General features: G+C 39.8%; 1 protein-coding gene across 1 annotated transcript in view; it reads left to right on the forward strand.

The window, feature by feature from the left end:
- The window catches only part of SCAF11 (SR-related CTD associated factor 11), a 28,081-nt gene extending 8,658 nt beyond the window's left edge, over positions 1 to 19,423 (forward strand). The window contains exons 2-13 of the mRNA XM_084278337.1: positions 97 to 174; positions 1,865 to 1,962; positions 3,003 to 3,070; positions 3,680 to 3,735; positions 4,865 to 4,971; positions 5,891 to 5,980; positions 7,218 to 7,324; positions 10,399 to 12,921; positions 14,616 to 14,959; positions 17,445 to 17,663; positions 18,103 to 18,222; positions 18,568 to 19,423. Of these exons, the coding sequence (XP_084134463.1) occupies positions 97 to 174; positions 1,865 to 1,962; positions 3,003 to 3,070; positions 3,680 to 3,735; positions 4,865 to 4,971; positions 5,891 to 5,980; positions 7,218 to 7,324; positions 10,399 to 12,921; positions 14,616 to 14,959; positions 17,445 to 17,663; positions 18,103 to 18,222; positions 18,568 to 18,696 (3,939 nt within the window). The 3' untranslated portion in view covers positions 18,697 to 19,423. The remainder of the gene's footprint in view (positions 1 to 96; positions 175 to 1,864; positions 1,963 to 3,002; positions 3,071 to 3,679; positions 3,736 to 4,864; positions 4,972 to 5,890; positions 5,981 to 7,217; positions 7,325 to 10,398; positions 12,922 to 14,615; positions 14,960 to 17,444; positions 17,664 to 18,102; positions 18,223 to 18,567) is intronic.
- Positions 19,424 to 19,815: the final 392 nt, after the last annotated feature.

Raw genomic sequence — 19,815 nt, forward strand, 5'->3', positions numbered from 1 at the left:
TTCATGTGAACAAGTTGTAATTTTGTGTGTTTCTGTATAATAGCAAATGCAAGCATTAGAAAAACAAGGCTCCTAACTTAGTACAAATTTTTTCAGACACGAGCTTCATGCCCCATTGATCGTAGACCATTTCAGGCGATATGCAGGCTTGGTGCCTTAGAAGAGCAGATAAAGGTATGTTCCAGACTTGCTTTCTGAAATAACTCCAGTTGTAGTAACACCCAAGTTATGCTGCAGCCTTTTATTCTTACGTCTGTGTTAAATAAGCTTTCCTAATGAAATAATTACTGCTTTAATGTCTCTATTACATATTTGAAGCGATGAATTATTCTTAATTATTTTTTCAGAGCAAGTATTTAGAATAATAATCATAAAGCTACTATTGCTACTGTAGAGAATCCTTGAGCATTCCTCATATATCCAAGAATAGAAGTACAGTAATAGGTCTCAGTGTTTTTTAACTAAGCTTTGTAAACAAGTGCTGTATCAATTAGCATGCAGCCTAGCCCTTTTTTTTAGCTGAGGTGAATCTTGTGTGTTCACAGCCTGCAATTCACAGACAAAACTCATGAAGACAAGAGGAATAAATTAATGCTAAGCCTTATTCAAGCTAAATTTTTTTCAGCATCCAACTCCTCTGAAATATTACTGCTGTGGAGAGTAGTTTATCAAGTAGGAACATAAATCTTTCAGATAAATGATTTTTAAAATCTGTATAGAAAGATGCTGCTAATTCTGTGTACAGTTTTGAAGTTCTGTACTAAAATGATGGCTGTAAGTAATTCTGAAGCTGTTAGGTTTGCTTTTTGAAAAAAATGGGCTCCTACTACACATTTCTTGTGCTTCTAGAGGCCCCAGTAGTCAGCTACAAAGGAACGAGATTGACAGCCACAGATACTTCCTTCTCATAGAAACCATGCTAGCATATTTTATCTTCATTATTTCTAAAGAAATAATTTCTAAGGAATCAAGGAAGCAGCAGAAACAAGATAAACTGGAGTTTTCATTTGGAAGAGTGTAAAGGCTGTATCATAATACACCGCTCAAGTTTCTTGTCCATAGAGCAGCAGTGCAAACAGGTGAGCAGAGAATAGGGGTTCTGCTCTGAAAATGAGTCACTGGAGCAGTAGGGAGGGAATGAGCACTGAGAAATACTGATAGGATGGACAAAATTAGCAGGGGCCTTGTCAGGACATCATCACCTTTCCCTTTGTGATGTTCCTAATTAGAGTGATAATAGCTCAAAGAGGTGTAAAGCCAAGGTTCTAGAATGAAGAAATGCAAAATATCTAATGCAAACAATTGGAATGTAGCTGATGAAGTAACTTCATAGCAGGTAATAAAAATTGTATTGCTTTCCTACAAGAAGTAGGAAAAGAAAAGTTAGATTAAATCCATGAGTTATTTTACTATGGAAGAAAACTGCATGTTTTAATTATATGGAAGCATTTGAAATTGAGTGGCAGTTCCCTAAGCATTTTCCCAAGCAGAACCTTGTGTATTCAGACTAACCTGCTTAGTTTAAAAAAAACATAGGTTCAGAATTCTTGGTGGAAGATAGTGCATACCTTTGAGATACGTGCTATGGCAGTCTCAACATTCAGGGGTTTTTGGGCTTGCAGAATTAGCATTCATCTCTGGCATAGCCAATATACATATCAAGGTTGGGTGGGGTTTTTTCCATTTCATGAAAATCAAATGAAAAAAAAAATTATGTGAGATTAAAGAAGCGATGATTTGAAATATTTTTGAGTCTTTTTGCTTGATCTTATTTTTCTCTGTAGACCTTTAGAGTCTTTGAATGTATTTAAAGCTGTTGTGTATTGAAATTCTGGATTGGATTGACTTTTATTTTTCAATACAGGTTCAGGTTAAAAAACAACTGAGGAGAAAGGAAGAAGAGGAAAACTGTGCCTGCACTAAGGGAAAATATAGCCATTTGAAGATAAAAAGTTTTGTGAGGTTGGTCATCCACTTAATTTCAAACATTCTAATTGCAATATTCAGAATATAAATTCAGTTGTTTAACATGTACATCCTGGAATTTTTTTAAAAGTTAAGTTTATTTTAAAGTAATTTTTCCATCAGTGGTAGTTTAGTTTTACTGTTGTAACTGATGTAATTCGTACTTGAATCCTTCTTCCTTACTTTTTGCTTGCTATTCTATTTCTTGCATTGAGCTCTGTGAAATTCCCAGTTTTGGCAAATGCATTACTAATTTTAATTAAGATTTTGTGGTTAGATCATATTTTAAAGATATAAATCTCTTTCTTTGGCTATCTAAACAGACATCCCCTTTCTTGTATGTTATAAAGGTTGTTGATGTTCCCCTTATTATAAAACATAGTTGCAGTCAAGACCTGATTTTTATTGCTGCAGGGAGTTGGAGAGGTAACTGTAGAAATACCATTCCTGTTTTGAGAGGCTTTATCTTGGCACATTTGCTGCATTGTGTAAAGGGAAGCTCAGGATTACACAGACAATTTTCACTAATAGTGATAATCTCAAATAAGTGTTCAGTGGAATGTGTGGTATCTACAGAGTTCTCAAGACTGAATTTGAGGCAGACTTCAGTACAGAAAAGATAACTGGAAGTAAATGACCTTTTTTGGCTCTTAGTAGAAAATAAATAAGATTAAGTCTTTGCACATCACTGTTCTGAATTACCATTGACTTTGCTGTTCTTCAAAGTATTTATACCAGCAGGTTATAACATCTTTCATGTTTCCATGAAATCCAACAAAATTAAGCATTCAGATTTAATGCAGAATATTAACTTTGGTGTAAATGAATTTTCTTTTTTTCCATCTGTAATTTTTTTGAAGCAGAGTGGGTTGTTATATACAAGCTTGATATTATACATGAGCAAGTTCAGGTTTTAATAGCAGAACTTGCTTAAAATGCATGAAATAGAAATGCTTTAAAACAGGAGCCGATTTTATATAATGCTAGCTTAAACATGATCTGAAATGACTTCTATAATATCTCTTTTAATCTTCCAGAAGAGCTGTGTGTCAAGACAGAGGGCCATTAACAGCAAAATTAAGCAAAGTTGTGAAGAAAAAATACAGTAAGTTGGTATTTGTCCTCCATTTGATAGAATTGCTGGTTTCTATTAAGAAACTCTAGAATTTCTTTTCTTGGGGAGGCAATTGTATTTATTTATCTATCATTCTTCACATTTGCATAGAAAAACCAAATGCCAAGTGGAATTTAAGAGAACAGAATTGCAGCATGGGAAACAACTGTTCTTATTTGACTTGAAAGACATGACTCTTCTATTTCAGTCACAGGTGGAATGTATTTGGTTTCAGCCTAAAGTGATTTTGCATCAGGTGGTGCACAGCTAATGGCTAGTTTTTACTCACAGAAAGTGATTTTGTGAGAGTACAGGCACAGGAAGCACAGCTTTATTTGGGGGCTGCCATTTTAAGAGGCTTGTTTAATACATATTTTAAGTATGTTCATACCTTATGAAACTACACGAATATCTGAAGAGGTGAAAACTGCTTGTATATAGAAAAGATGTTGGGAATGTGCATACATTTTAATGTTACTCAGTTTGTAAACACATTGTAAATATACTTGATAGATCCCTCCCCCCATTAACCTCTCATGGAATTAAGTGACAAAAAATATGCTGAAGTTAAGATAAGAGCTTTTTTCTTATTTCACACAGGTAATTTTTTGTATGACAAAAGAAACAAGAAAGCTTTGTCTGTGAAGATAAACAAGGTTGGTTCTGATCATAAAATATTTTAAGCATTTATTTCATTTTAAAACCGCCTTTCTGTTCTTAAGGTTAACTACTTCTATTTGTTAATTTTAGTGTGATCCAAACTTGTTATTTTGTCTCTTTTTGTTGTGAAGGAAGTAATTAGGATGCAGTGGTAGGCTGTGAGCTTCTCTTTCAGATTTAATTTGGCTTTGGTGGTATTTTCATTTAGATTAGTATGTTACATTGTAAGGTATTGTAACTACCCTGTCTTCATCTTTCTTCACTAGAAGATGATGCTATCAGCTACAAGCTGTTAGCCTAGTACCATTTTATCGAATATATGAAAACTTTTCAATATTTTCATAAAAATACATAGTTGTAATCAACCAAATAATTTGTTAGATGATTAAGTCATAGATATCATAGTTTACATGAACTTTCTCTTACTCCCAAGAATGTTTGTGTTTCCAGGTTGCTTATTTAGTTCATTAATTGCCATTTTAAAAGACTAGTTGTGGGGAATGAACAGGAGGAATGTTTTAGTCAGATTTGAGGTGGCATTGACCCTTTAGGTGGAAGGATATAAATGGCAAAAACAGCTCAGTGTAGGCAAGAACGTCTGTCAGGGCAAAGTGCCTTTGTGTGAGGGCCCAGCAAACAGGCACACCAGTCAATCTTCAATTTTCTAATCCTACTTGAAGGCAAAGGAGAATCCCAGCTACTTACACTAGGTTTTCTTATTACTTTAAAAGCCAACCTTGAGTGAACTGCTGTGCGGGGGTCTGTCTGAAGGTGCTAGCACTGTACTTACTGTGGTTCATTAGGCAGCAGGAATGGGAATTGTGAAGCAGTAAAGATCAGGCTCATTTATTTGTAATTTCTGTATCGAGTGTTAAAGATTTTGCCATGGAAAGTCTATATAAAACAAAGTTTATCTGCAGGGAGCAGGCATTGAAAATTTAGTGACTGAATACAGGACTTGTTTGCTGTAACTGCAAATCTCAGCACATAACTACAGAGCTACCATGGTGCCTGCTTTTTATGAGCTAAAGTCTTGCTAACATAATTTAATTCCAGTGCATCTTCATGTATTAAATGTTAAATGCTTTATTTTTGGTGTCCTTAATCCATACTTTTTACTTGTAGCCCAGAAGACAGACCTGCTGGAATGAGTGCTTCAGAACCAATTTCTTCAGCGCGCTTCCGGCCGGTGGTAGCAATGAAGAATCTCTTTTTAGCTGTAGAAATGACTGGTTAGTATAAAGCAGTGCTTAATTTGAACTGATGGGCTACTGGATTGTAGATGCTGTAGTTTCTTCTGCTTCTGTCTGTATATACTGACTTAAAGTATTTTGAAGATTTGCCAGGTTTATATTCTTTGTTGAGGAACAGTAAAAGGATAAACCCAAACAATTTAAAATTTGTGTTGTTAAGGGCACACCCTGATCTCTGTCGTGTTCAGCATGCTTAAGCATGCACTTTTAATCGTCTTGGTTTAATAGGAGTTAACAAGGTTTTATTTTTAGCTCATATTTAAACTCCTTGCTGAATTGAAGCCTTGGATAGGAAAGAGCTAGTCCTGTTATTAGGACAGCAGTTAGCGAAGTAGTTTATAAATATCCTGTTTTGTGTCAGCATGTTGTTGTTCCTTGACTCCAAGAGAAATACTTCAGACATGCACAAAACAATTTTGCTTAATAAGCCTAATATTTAAGAGCAGGTATAAACAAAAAATTAGTATTTTTATTATTATTCAGAAGATGAAAAAAGAACACTCCAGAACAACAGTATTTGGATAATATGGCTTAGTCAGGAAACTATTGTCTGTATGTTTTTAGCAGGCTGTAAATGAAAAAAACACAAAACCTTCTGCTGTGTATGCAACAGTGTTAATTTGTCAAGGATGCAAAGTTTCTCCATCACTCAACTCTCCAGAAGATACTTTTGTTCTCCAGTTTCCCATTCTGTCAGCCTCATTTATTTAGGACTTCTGTTATGTGTGCTATGACTGCTTTTTCCCTCTAAGCAATGGCCATGCATAATTTCATCATGACTGTTAAAAGTTCTACTACAGTTAATTAATTTTTTTTAAAGTCAATTATAGAAGCAATCATTGAAATGCAAAGTTGTCATGGTACAAAGTTAACTTTTTGTGTGGAATTTGTATTTCAGTACAGAATTCATAGAAGTCAATGCAGCATTCAGACAGAAGAGACAAGAGCTGGAATTGTCCTGTTCGTCTGCGCTTGCTAGAGTTGAAAGGTGTGTTGTTTGGATCTCAGTATAATACTTCAAGTTTAGAATTTCTTCAGAATAATGTTTGGTATTAAAACTAAATAGCATTTGCATTTAACTTCCTAAATCTTGTGTGTTTGCTGCATGCTGGTTTTATGTCAATAGATTCTTTTCCTTATGTCTTAATGCTTTTCTGATACTCAACAAGCATAGTAGCTCCCCCTGACTTGTGCGTCCTAATATGTCACTTTTTCACAGAAATGCAAGTTTATAAATATATTGTCTATTTGGAAGTTAGTGTTCAATGTGCTTAAATTATTTCTGTCATTAGAAATCAGATTACATTTGCTTTAACATCAATCTGATTCTCATTCCCCTCCTTTCGTGGGTTGTTTCTAACACTTCTTTCTGGAACTGTGCATAAAGAAATGCCTGTAGAAAGAGTTGAGGGGGTCTATCAAATGAAACAGAAAGCAAATTTATTTTTTTTTTATCAGAGAGCAGATGCATGTTAAAACACACCCTAAGGATGTTTTCATTAACATACAGCAGAAGCATAAAAATAACTGATTTTAAAATAACACAGTAAGAAATTGGTTCTGTCTATAATCTTAACTTCACTGAATATCTCTTTACCCTCTCTGGCATAAAACAAAGGCTAGAGACAAAAGAGCAGGTACAAAAATTTATAATTAAAAGTAGGTGTTAGGATTTAAATAATGAATTAAAAAAATTTACACGTATTCTTTTTCTTATGAAAAGTTTCATTCCAACTCAGTGATAATTGTGGATCTGTAACTAAATTCTGGCTTAGCCCAGAGTTTGCTGAGGGAGTCTGAATAAGTATATACTTATTTTGTACATTTAAAGAAAACAGGGGGGTTACTAAATTACTATTTAGCCTTTTTTCCTGTAGAAAAGGCTGATGTTCAGCTGAAGTACTAAATCTGTGTTCAGAATGTTATTTCCAGCAGTATAAGCCACTAATTCAGAGTGCTGTTGTTACACTTGTGTGTTTGGTTTTTAAGAAAGCCAAACATATATTGCTGTAACATAACATGCCTGGTTAAGACTGCTTTACCAGAGCAGGCTGTAACAGAAGCCTGGATTTAAATAAGAGTTTTGTTCTCTTACCAGCTTTGCCTTTCCAATTGTGATCAGGTTGGAAGTGTCACAGTTGCCTAATGCTTAGATTTTGTGTGTTGTACCAAACCTTGCTGAAAACAGCTAAAACAACTAATGTTAATGCTATTCCTTTTTCCAGAATTCCTTTCATGTCTTACGGAGCAGAAGCTGAGACCTTCCTTCTCACCTCTACTGCAATGGCTGGGACAGTTCTTCCAACAAATATCAGGCCTTTGGAAAACTTTGGTAAACTTTTTTTTTGTAAGTTTTATTTATAGCTCATGTGGAGTATTGTTGAAAAAAATATGGTGCTCAGAAATCAAAGCAGAGCATGTAGCTACAGTAAACGGGGGAAAAAAAGATCTGTTTTCCTGAAGTTTGATACTATTTCAAAACCAGATGATTTATTTCTGAAATAAGAATATAGAAGATGAACCAGTCACCCCAAAGCTGGCATAACTGTTCTTCATTTGAAGATTAATTCCGTTTCTAAATTCAACACTTTCTTCCATATTACAAGTTTCCCTGTTGTTCCAGGATAAATCTCATTTTGATACATTATGCTTTGCTAGACACATTTTCATGGTATATTGTGCAGTGTAAGGAGCAAACTGTTTCCTGATAGAGAAGAGTAATCAGAAAACAGTGCAGCAGTCTATGCTCTTACAGTACACAAGCTCTATGGGGCAGAAGCTTGCAAAGGTGTTCGAGTTCAGGGTCTGTCAGGAATGAGCAGATGACAAAGACATGAAAGGAATCACCTTCCTCCAGTTGCTCTAACAGCCTCTCTCTCCATACTCAGCAAGAATGTAGTTTTTCTTCCAACAGGCTGCACAAGTTCAAAGAAGTGCAGACAAAGGAGCGCTGTTTTTTAAGACGAGCAATAAAACCTTCTTTGAATTGGGAATTATGCTACTTTCACTTGACTAGTAGGCAAAAATATGGGAGAGATTTGGGTCTCTTGGCTCACAAAAATTGTGAGGGAGTGAGTTGCTGGAAAGAGTTAAGTAGTAGAAGGATCATGGAAAAGATACTTTATTCATCCATATTCTGCATTCTTGTTAAACGTATCCATTCCACCTCTGCACTTCCAGTGCACTTGCAGTGAAAACTGGATAGGTTGCTTCCTCAGGCCTGTGATACTTGACAATGCAATTTAACCATTTGTGCTTCTTGTAGCAGTGAGTGTACATGGCTGCTCCTATCTGTCTACTTCCCTTCAGCTTTCTACTTACACAGTCAGTTGTCCTTGGTTAGTGTGCACAAGAAGCTTTAAAACAAAAAAAAAACCCACCCCAAACCCTAAAGCCCAGAAACAATAGAATTTTTCTCTCACCAGATCAAGAATATTTAAGTAACCTCAAAAATATTTTTCAATATTAAACTATATAGAACATATGAGTAATTGCTGTTGATACTATCAGCAACTGATCTACAAGTACTGATAACTTTGTGAACTCATAAGACAGAACATTGAACTACATCCCTTATGCTGTCTCTTGGGAAAAGCAGGAGATTTTGAGTATGAATCTTGGCAGCAAAATAAAAGAAAACATTTTTCCATATTTTTTTTTTATTTTAAATTTATGTTTAGAACAGAATTTTCCTACTTGTTACCGTGATTAGAACTTTTTATCCAGGCATTCCACTTCCTAATTTAAAGGTGGGCTTTTAAAATGTGAAACTATCAAGCTAACAAGGCACAGCAAATAATTTCATTAAGCTATTTTTGTGTATTTCCATATGTTCTTGTCACACCTGACATGTTGTGTAATGTACAAAGACATCAAATAGTGTTAGTCACCTAAGACTCCTTTGGAAGTTCTCTTTAAATACATGGTACCTTCTGTACCATTGATATCATTGGGATAATTTGATCAATGGACATTCAAAACATCCAAAAACCCAAATCAGCATTTTTTTTCCACATTCAGGCAAATTATTGCATGTTTTAAGGTAGGTCAGAGGATGTGATGATGTGATGATGGTCCTGTGCTCAGCTTTAGCCTTTTAGAGGCTAGTGAGGTGCTTGCAGAGTTGCTGCTCTGAGACAATAGGTTTGGATTTAATGGCCAGTGATATGTTTTTGATTCTACTAACATATTAGTAAGTGATAGAGGACTTTGTGCTGTTACATACTTGTCTCAGTCTGATCTTGTTTTTATATAATTTGTTTAATAAAACATTTAATAAATATCGTAGTGAAATATGTTGGTAAAAGCATGGGAAATAATTACATTATACAGAAAGTTAGAATCATTGTGAGGTGATAAATACATGGCAAAATCCATAGAAAATCCATCTTTCTTACAGAGTTTCTACTATTTGTGTATGAAAACAAAGCTGTAAAACCCCCTTTGTTTGCACACCAAATCCTTGATGCTGTGTGAAGTCTCTGCAAAGTCTGAAACAGATTAATGGACATCTCAAGAAATTAATTTAGTCCTGAAGAGAATATTGCATTCAAGCATAATTAGTTAATTGTCATTAATTCCTGAACTGCCCCACATAAGCTTTCATAGGTATCATGAGAACAGTCTGTTCCCTTTGCAGTCAATATACCCTTGCCTTTTCTACAAAAACTTTTGTCACATTGTGGAGTGCAGGAAATAAACTAATATAGTATAAATGCATGAATTGTTGTGTTGCTACGTGTGAGGTAGTCATTCTTCTTAGAACTCTGGTGGGTTTATGAACCCCGTGCTGCCCCAGAACTTGCACTCCTTACTCAATTTGTTAGGTGCAGGCCTTGTGGCAGAATTTGTCCAGTTTGTCATGGAGTGTGCAGGGTCTGTCCTAGAAATGGGGAGTGAGTTTGCACTGTCTGAAATTAGATTTTGTAGGGAGATGTGATGTCATTGGTGCTTGTCATCAACTGTAATCATCCACTGGTGCCATTTAAAAATGTCACTCCCTGTAGTATTGAGCTTCACTGCCAGCAGGCCTATGCTTTGGAGCTGAGGGTACTGCTGTATGCCAGCAATGTTGTGTGGTTAATGTGTCACTTTCTAATACCTTAAACACTGGCTACCTTTGAACAGTGAGATTAGCAGCAGCTTCTTCATGAATGTCGTTACTGTCCATGCAGCTGTGCTGGCACTGCTTAAAATGTGGGTTTGGATGTCTGTTGTGCCACTTCATTAGCTTGATTCTGTTATTTAAAGGAAAAGTCTGCACTGGGAAAATACCCACTGTGGCAGCATTTCATAGGGAATTGTGATATTTTGATGATACCTGTTAAACCAGAGGTCATTTTGTGTTCTTAACTCTGTGTGGGGAAATGGTTCTTTTCAGACTTTAATGTGTTCTGTTTTTATTAGAATCTTTAGGCAAAGGATACGCTGTTGCATGTACCCAAGAAGGAGAAGAGAAGAAGCAAGCTGCTGGCTCATCTGGCACTAGAGGAACTAGGAGGAAACTGGTTAATACTACTCCTAGGAGAAGGTCTGCACGGAACAGCAAAAACGAGCCTCGGGGTCAGTCTCGGAGCTCCCCTCGGTCGGGCGTCTCTGCCTGCGGCGCCGCTGGCGGCAGCAGCCCCTCTCTGAATAAATCTCCAGCCGAGCCGGAGAAGGCGCCTCCGAAGCGGAAGTCTAAAAGAGCAGTGAAACAGCAAACACCTGTGGCTAGAAAGAAGCTGAGGAGCTCTGCACGGTCTGAAAAATCATCCAGTGACTCGGTGGAAGAGGACGACGGCGCTGAGCCTGAAGCGGTTCCGGCGTTAGAGAAGGACCAGCAGTCAGATGACGAAAGCAACAGCACGAGCCTTCCACAGAAAAACGATGCGGAACCGGAATCTGCGAACGGTTTGGAAAGCTGTAGTGAACATCCAGAAGCCAGGGAAGCTACGGGAGAATCGGACAAAGTTGAAGATACTTCAAGCAACACAGAGGAAAATTTTTCTGTCCAGGATCCTCCAGTATTAACTTCAGGGGGTGAAAATGAGGAGTTTGATGTGAAAGGGGTTACTGAAGAGAGCGTAGATCTGAAGAATCAGGACATCTGTGGAAATACTCTTGAACAAATGGAAACAGTAGCCAGTCCCAGAGATGAAGTATGTGACCAAGCAACTTTTGAAAAAGTAGATGAGACGCCGTGTAGTCCTCAGAACGAATTGTTGGAGAATGTAGAAACATCAACAGAAGTAGATGAACCCGCAGCTAGTCCAGAAAATGAATTATTGGAATACCCTGAACCTTTGGGAAAAGATCAGCCACTAGAGAGCCCCAGAAGCGAATTGCCTGAGCACCCAGAAACCATGGAAGAAGTAGATGATTCCAAGGCTGAAGAAAAAATAGTACTAGACACTGCAAGTACAAATACCCAAAACTTAAAAGCTGTTCAAGACAAAGAACCTGATACAGTAATACACAGTGTTTCTACGGACAGTACATCAGAACAGTCCTTAAAAGAGAACACCATGCCAGAAAGTGAAGAGGCTAGAACTTCAGAGACATCCCAGGTAAATGCTGAACATAAACATTTTGGTGAAGATAACAATGAAATGATACCAATGGATTGTGACTCATTTTGCAGTGACCAAAATGAACCTCAGGTTGAGCAGTTACCTCCAGTTGAAAATGCAGAGCAAGGAGAAGTGAGCTCTCTACAGTGTGATGTGGGTAACTGTGCACCAGTTTCAGGGCTTTCTGATGAAAGAGAGGAAAGTATTTCTCAAGAAAAAGAGTCCCAGTCTGAACTCAAAAAAGATAAAAAACCTCGAACTAGAAGGTCTAGATTTCACTCTCCATCAACAACTTGGTCTCCTTCTAGAAGAGATGGCAGGAAATCTCAGTCGCCATCCCCTAAAAGGGAGATGACCAGAGACAGGAGCTCTCGATCACCCAGGAGGGAAACTGTCAGGGAAGGAAGGAGATCCTTATCTCGGTCTCCAAAGGGAGACACACTTAAAGAGGAGAAGAAAGCACCATCTCGATCTCCCAAAAAGGAAGCTGTCAGGGAGAGCAGGAGATCATCTTCTCGGTCAAGAACTAAGGATTCATCTCCAAGGCAAAAATCTAGGTCTCGAAGCAGTGACAGAGATAGTCAAAGAAGAGATCGTGACAGAGAGAGAAGAAATAGGAGGTGGTCTAGGTCACGGTCACGGTCTAGGTCAAGATCACGATCTAGGACAAGAAATAAAGGTTCTTCGTTCTCTAGGAATGAGAGGGATACTCATTCACCTCGATGGAAAGAGAGGTGGACAAATGACAACTGGAGGAGTCCCAGGGGAAATGATCGATACAGAAGAAGTGACCAAGAAAAACAGAATGAAACCTTTAAAAAAGAGAAGGACAACACAGAAAAAAACAATGATGAGCATTGTTCTTCAGACAAGAGGAAGAATGATTGTCCAGACTGGGTAATGGAAAGGATAAACTCTGTTCCAGAAGTCAGGAACAGAGAGAGAGAGAAGTCGCATTGGGAAGACGGCAGGCATGACAATTCAGGACAGTCTTGGAATAAAAACTTCGGTTCAGGTTGGATTCCGAATCGAGGGAGAGGTCACCGTGGCCGAGGAGGGCGTGGAAGAGGTGGCTTCATGTATGGAGATCAGAACGAGAATCACTGGCAAAACAGAAAACCTCTCTCAGGGAACTCAAATGGTTCTGGGAATGAGAGTTCGAGGTTCCCAGAACATCAGCCATACAAGCGTAAGAACGAACAGGATTATTCTTTCGATACGCCTGCTGACAGGTCCGGGTGGACATCTGCATCCAGCTGGGCTGTAAGAAAGACTTTACCTGCTGATGTGCAGAATTATTACTCAAGAAGAGGACGAAATTCGTCGAGCCCCCAGTCTGGATGGGGAATGAGACAGGAAGAGGAGACGCCTGAACAAGGTATTCCTAGTTTTGAAATGTAAAAGCTTGGTCATGGGTGCATTTTCTGGGTAAAAACCTAGTCAGGTTGGCCATTCTCAAGTTCTTCAAAATAATTCATGGTGAACCTATAGTTTCTATATCTTTGGATAAAACAGGCTAGGTTGGCATCATGACATGGTCCTGGGCAACCTGCTTTTGCTGACCTTGCTGGAGCCAGTGGGGTTGCAGTAGATGGCCTCGATAGGTCATTTTCAACCTCAGTGACTGTCCTGGTTTTGGTCAGGATGGAGTTAACTTCATTTGTAGCAGCGGATGGAATGCTGTGTTTGGGAGTTAAAATGGGAGTAGTGCTGATAACACCCTGATGGTTTTAGTTGCTGTCAGACAGTCAAGGACTCTCTCAGCTCTTCATGAGAAAGGAGGGGCAAAGCCAGGACAGGTGACCCAAAACTGGCCAAAGAGAGAATTCCACGCCAGTTACGTCCTGCCCAGTTCAACAGGGGGGCTGATGAGAGGAGGAGCAGGGGTGGCTCCAGGATGCTCGGTTTTCGGGGGACGGTCGGGTTCCGGGACGGCTCTGGGTGGCACGGCCTGAGTTATGGGTTCGGTGAGAAACTGCATTGTGTATCAACAGCTTCATATATTTTTGCTCTAAAGTCCTGTTAGCATTGTTGTATTTTATCTTTCTGCTATTTTAGTAAACTATCCTTGTCCCAACCCATGGGGCTTTTAGTTTCTTGGCTTTGGGGTTATTTGCCCCTTCCTTTTCCCTTCCCTTGCCTCTCCCCCCCCCCCCCCGACTTCCCTCTTCCCCTGCTCTTTTCCTTTAAGGAGCAGGCAGCTGCGTGCATCTCAGCTCTCAGCCGGGGTAAAACCACAACAGTGACTTTGTTACCCATTATCTTTAAAAATATGATTTGGGATGAGGCAAAAGCTCTTAAATCCCAATCCCTGTGAATTAAGTGTCAGGATTCCTCATGCAATTTAATCTACAGGAAGGACAGCTGAATTAGAACCCAGCTGTTTCTTGGAACTAATTTCTTGACTTTTGAAGGGTTTGCTACTTGTATCTAGACTTTGAAGCCAGACTCTGGCTTCTGTTGAAGAGTGTGAGGTAGTAATTTTTTAATTCACCTCTGCCACCCCCGAGTTTATTTTTACTTCTAGGATTTACCTGTTGACCATTTACAGGGTTTTTGAACAGCTCCTTCCAAATAAGAACACACTGTCAAATTGTTTGAGGATGATTTATTATTCAGTGAAAAAAGCAGAGGATTTCTCTGGTTACCAGGAATGGCTACAGGGAGCATGTGTGAAGCTCTCTGAGGGGAGCAGGGCATTGCACGTCTGATAACGTGTGACTAACCTTCTGTAGTTGCAGGAGCAGATAAGTTAGGCTGGCTTCCTGGCTCTTTGGGCAAGAAGTACTATGTAGTGATGAAATAATTCATGAACTGTGCTGTGGGAACAAGCAGAATAGAAATTAAAGAGCCAAGCTTCTGTCATAACCTGAACTTCTCTAACTCAGAAACTAGCATTTGGCTCAGCAACAGTGGCTAGAGACAAGTGTAATACTGTAATGCAGTATCTATAAAATACTCAGATGATGGGAAGCTTTTTGATACTCCATAAAGAATTTTGACACCTGGCTCCACTTCTTAAAGTATGGGTTTTCTACTTCCTGTCCTGTCTTTTTTTCTTTCTTTCCATAGATCCAAATGTCAAAGACCAGGGCAACCAGCAAAGCGATGGCTCTCAGTTACCAATGAATATGATGCAGCAGCAAATGAATGTAATGCCACAAGTGAATGCACAGCACCAACCCATGAATATCTTCCCGTATCCAGTGGGTGTCCATCCTCCCATGATGAATATGCAACGACATCCTTTCAACATCCCCCCTCCGATGCCCATGCATCTCCCTACCGGAGTGCCTCTCATACAGGTAGCTGCTCCCACAAATTTGTCTCAGGGATTACCTCCGCCTCCACCTCCACCCCCACCATCTCAACAAGTCAGCTACATTGCTTCACAGCAAGATGGAAAACAATTGCAGGTATGCTTTATCAGAAGCCATGGCAAGAGCAGCACCAAAGTAAGACCAGTCAAGGGTTTCTTATATTGAATACCATAGTCTTGATAAATTTATACTTGCAGTTTCTTTCTCTCTTGCCTCTCTTTCTTCCACCCCACACCAAATTTTAAGTGGAAGTATCCATGAGGATATGGGGCGGTGTGGGGCTGTAGCTTTTAAATACTAATGCACCCCACCATAATTGGGTTTTTGTGGTAAGAAGGTGTTTCAGCTGGTGGTGGAACACTGAAAAATTTCATCATTATTGTCCATTACAACCTTTTTGGAAGTGCCCTGCTTCCAAAACTTAAGCTTTCCCCTTCAAAACCTGTTTTTTAAGCTTTAGGAAATGCTCAAATCCCCTTTCAGCAGCGTGTAGGAAGCGACCTCGACCTCCTTGTTGTAGTTCTCATCTGTGGGGTGTATCAGAGAAGAAAATCAGCTAGTACTGCATGGCACCCATTTGTTCCATACTTCCATTCTCCAGCTGTCACTGTCTTAGCAGCTTCCCCACACACACTCATTTTCTATTCTGTTTAATCTTTTGAGCCTCCCTGTTAATAATTTCCAAGCTTGCTTTGGTACCTTTTACTTCCCCCTTTTTGCCTGATTGTCCTGGCTTTGCATGTCCTGTTTGAGCCCTACCTCCCAATTCATCTCTTTTCCATTTCGTAAAGCCTCTGCCATGCTTGGGGCAGGTCAGACCATCTTCCTATTCCTGTCCTAAAACACCCTCTGTGTATGTGAGCTCCTCCTGTAGCCAGCTGTTTGTATTAAGAGCTTTTATATCAGGGGAAGGAATATGAACAACTTCCAGGAGAATGCGTGGCCCTGTGAGGAGATGTAACGCTGCGACTGTGACTGAGGTTTGTGCTTTTCTTCTGTTGCAGGCTGCCTGCTCTAACCTAAAGTGTTTTCCCCTGCATCCCAGGTTGGAAATGTGATGATGTCCTAGAACAGTGATTTCTAACCCTCTTGTTTTCATGCATCATCCCTAAAGATTTGAGGGGAACTCATCAACAGGCTACATTCTTTTCACTTCCAAATGCTGTTATCCTTTGGCATTCCTTAACTTAGAACAAAAGGTGTTACATACTGTGGGGAATACTGAGGAGGGTCAGAGGCCATGTGAAATACTTCACTGTAAGGTGATACTGGAACTACACTGCTGGTAAATCATGTGTTAGTTTGGTTAATGCCTGCTGGCTGAAATGAAAAGATTCTCAGAATTGGAAATTCAGTAGGTATAACTTACAAAAATTGGAGCAATCAGAACATAGGCTACAAATGTAGCCTCTGTGAAATAGAGGATCTAGTGCAGCAGCAAGCATGTCTCTGTGAAGACTGTCCATTGCTCCAAAGCACAGCTGTTTCTTAGTCAAGTCCCTGTTAGATTGGCTGCTCTTACCTGCTGGAATGGGGTCTGTTGAGCTGAGTGCTCCTTGGAGCTATTGCTGCCTTTTCTTTGAGCTTTCACTCAATGAGTCCTTGGTGGCAGCACAGTGGAGATTAGTGACTACAGTAAGACTCCATCTGGCCTTCCTCTTGAGGAGAAGATGGAGAGTGCAGGTGAGCTTTAGCACACTGATTACAAACAGCTCAGTATCAATGTCATTCCCACAGAGCTCAAATTCCTGCTTCCTTACTTTCCATCTAAATAAATGCAGATATGAAGGAAGTACTGGTGATGACCTGCAAAACAGTACCAGTTGGGTAGCCTGCCAGAAAAGTGTTGGGAAGATGCCTTCTTGGCTTTAGCTAAAAATAACCTCTGTCTGAGGTCTGTGAGCTGTTCTGATGTCCTGGTTCCAGAGTACCCACAGTACCCTTGGTATCATGTGGTGGTGTTTGGGAATGTACAGAAAACGACTCTTCCTTGAGGAACAGCTCTGGGGTTTCACCTGTAGACTTGTAGGGGTGTGGGTGTGTGTTTGAAATCTATTTACAAGCTCAAGCTGGTAACAAATACAGAAATAAATGTTTTCAAAGTGGGAACACAAGTTTGCTTTGAGGGAACTTCTTATAAATACGTTTCGGTGCCGAGCTTCTAAAAACGTTAGTCTGATGTACCAAAGAGAGCTTCCTGTGCTGGCCTGTGGCAAGCAGAGGGGTTCTGTAGCCACAACCTTCTTTCCTCTTGTACACCCCCCCCTGCCTGTTTGCAAGACATTTTGCTTTATCACTGGGATCAGAGCCAGAATCTCCTAACCACAGTGGTGACATGGTTTCAGGCATTATTTCAAGTGGCGACATGACTTTCCAAGCTCTATTATTTTATTTTTTCCCCTTTTGGTAGATCTGGTATAGTATGTGTACCTTCTGGAATAACAGGTAGTGTGGAAATTAGCTGATGAGCCAAAGCACGTGGTACTGATGCTCTGTCTGTAGCTGCTGAGACTTCTAGAAAGGCACATTGTCCTACTGAAGGATAATTAATGTATTAACTACCGGTAACTTTTTAAAACAGGGTATTCCAAATGCTGCTCATGTAAGTAATAACGTGAGTGCTCCAGCCTTGCCTGCTCCAACAGCAGCCCTGGGAAACGTGGGAACAGTTCAGGGACCAAGCTCGGGTAACGCGACGTCATCAAGTCACATCAAAAGCTCAAATGCAGCTGTAAAACCGGGAGAAAACAAAGCAAGTGTGACCGTGGAAGCCAGTGCAGACAGCTCGAAGAAGGACCAGGCAAGTTCAGAGTGTATCCATGTGTGTTGTGTGTTTATATAGGTTTGTATGGTTATATATTACATGTACACAAATTTTGATATGCTGAAAGACCGCAAACTGTGGCAGTACCCCTGCTGTGCAACGTGCTTGATGCCATCCTGCACGTGATATGTTTGTGGTGGCTCTAGGTCATTGACTGGCGACCTGAGTCTTTTTAATGCTGTCATGGTTAAAGCAGCACAGTGATGAATTGCACAAGAATTGCTGTGGGACAGCACTGTGTTGGTGGTACCAGGCAGCTCTCATGAGAGCTGAAACATGGGTTGGGGCAGTGTGGGTTTCTGGTCTTCCGTGGTAACTTTTTTGTCTGTAAAGTCCTAATTTTGTGAAAAGATGCATATGCAGCCAATGAGAAATAACACTCAAGCTTGGGTTTGGTTTTTTTTTCTTCCATCAGAAATTGTTAATTCAGGAAAAAGCAGCACAGGAGGTCAAACTGGCTATTAAACCTTTCTACCAAAATAAAGACATCACCAAGGAAGAATACAAAGAAATCGTGCGGAAAGCGGTAGATAAAGTAAGTTGGCTGGGAGATGTGAGTGTCATACGTTTCAGCTGAGGTAGGGTTTGGGCTGCGTTTCTTCATCCTCTGGGAACAACTGGTAGGTGCTGGGAGAGGGAACAGGAAAAGCAAAAATGCTTTTGTCATTCTCCATCCTCAAGAGTTTTCTCAGCTCCTCAGGACACAACTCGCCCTGAAGGAGTCAAACGGGAGTTCAGAGGGTTTTGGGAAGCAAGTGGGGGGAGTATTAGGAATTCCCAGAGTTGTTCTCCCTGGGATGGAGAAACCTGGGGTGTCAGGGAAATGAATGAACAGAGACATTTCCAACACTTTTTATTTTTTTCTTTAAAACCATGGCAGGTTTGTCATAGCAAGAGCGGAGAAGTGAACTCTGCCAAAGTGGCCAACCTGGTGAAAGCCTACGTGGACAAATACAAACACTCGCGGAAGAAGAACCCCGAGGAGGCCGTCTCCTGCGAAAGGAAATAGTAGAGCCTGCTTTCAGTTTGTGATTTTATTCCCTCTGCAAAGTGCAATTTCCACATGAACCGTTAACTGAAAATTGTACATGACAGTGCTTTGGATCCGGTTTTGATAAAATTATTTTTCAATGTAGTATATATTGTTTTGTTTCAAAGAGATATAGACCTCTGCAGGGCAACTTCTTTATTCCTTTCTAAGAAGAGATGTTTAAGAAAAAAAAAAATTAAAAAAAAAAAAAAACAAAACAACAAAACAAAGGTGTAAAGAAGAATCATTAGGGATGTATGATTGTGTGGATACTTAGATGTACAGCGTTTTGACTTGAATAACAGGAGTGCATTAAACTAGAAGCTTCTGTCTGAGTATGTTGGGTTTGGAACAGGTATGTACAGTACATGTAATCGGTCAGATTAATTCTTTTGTTTTTGGGTTGTTTTTTTTTCCCCCCCTTTTGATTTCTCCCTAATTATAGCAAAGATTAAATAAATAATGTATTGCCTCAACAAATATTTCTAGCGTTAACTGGACAGGCTGAATGCAGGGCTGGGGGGGGGGGTCACAATGTGTATATATATTAAAAAGAGAAGCACATGGAGATGCCTGACAGAAGAACTGTTTAGGTTTGTTTTTTTTTTTTTAGAAGAAAAATCATAAACAGTAGAAGGCAGCACCCAGAACGTGGGTGCTGTGCCTCTGTTGTACCACCAAATAAAAATGATGCTGCTTGGTTTCCTTTGTGACGTTTTTCCATTTGTTTCAAGGTAGCAGAATGGACTCGAGGGATTGTTAGGTGCTGACAGCCAGCCTCGGGTCTTGGCTCACCCTGCCCTGAGCTAGGAGGGAAGGAGGAGGCTGCAGCTGGATCTTCGGGAGCACAAACCAGTTTCTTCTTGGAAGTAAAAGCAAAAAAAGCTGGAGTTGGTTATTGGTTCCCAGTTGATCGGAGACTCCCAGTTGTGCCAGTCCTTCTCTTCAATAGCTGGGGACTGATAACCAGTGTGTGTGTGTGATCTGAACCCGCTTACAACAGGTTTGCCACATCCCTGAGCACTTTTATGTCGAGAGGTTAGTAGAAGGGAGGGAGCTCAAGCATCTTAAAAGCAGGTGTGGGGTAGCCGGAGGTGC

This window comes from Gallinula chloropus (assembly GCF_964237585.1).
Source record: "Gallinula chloropus genome assembly, chromosome: 1".
In the NCBI taxonomy this organism is placed as follows: Eukaryota; Metazoa; Chordata; class Aves; order Gruiformes; family Rallidae; genus Gallinula; species Gallinula chloropus.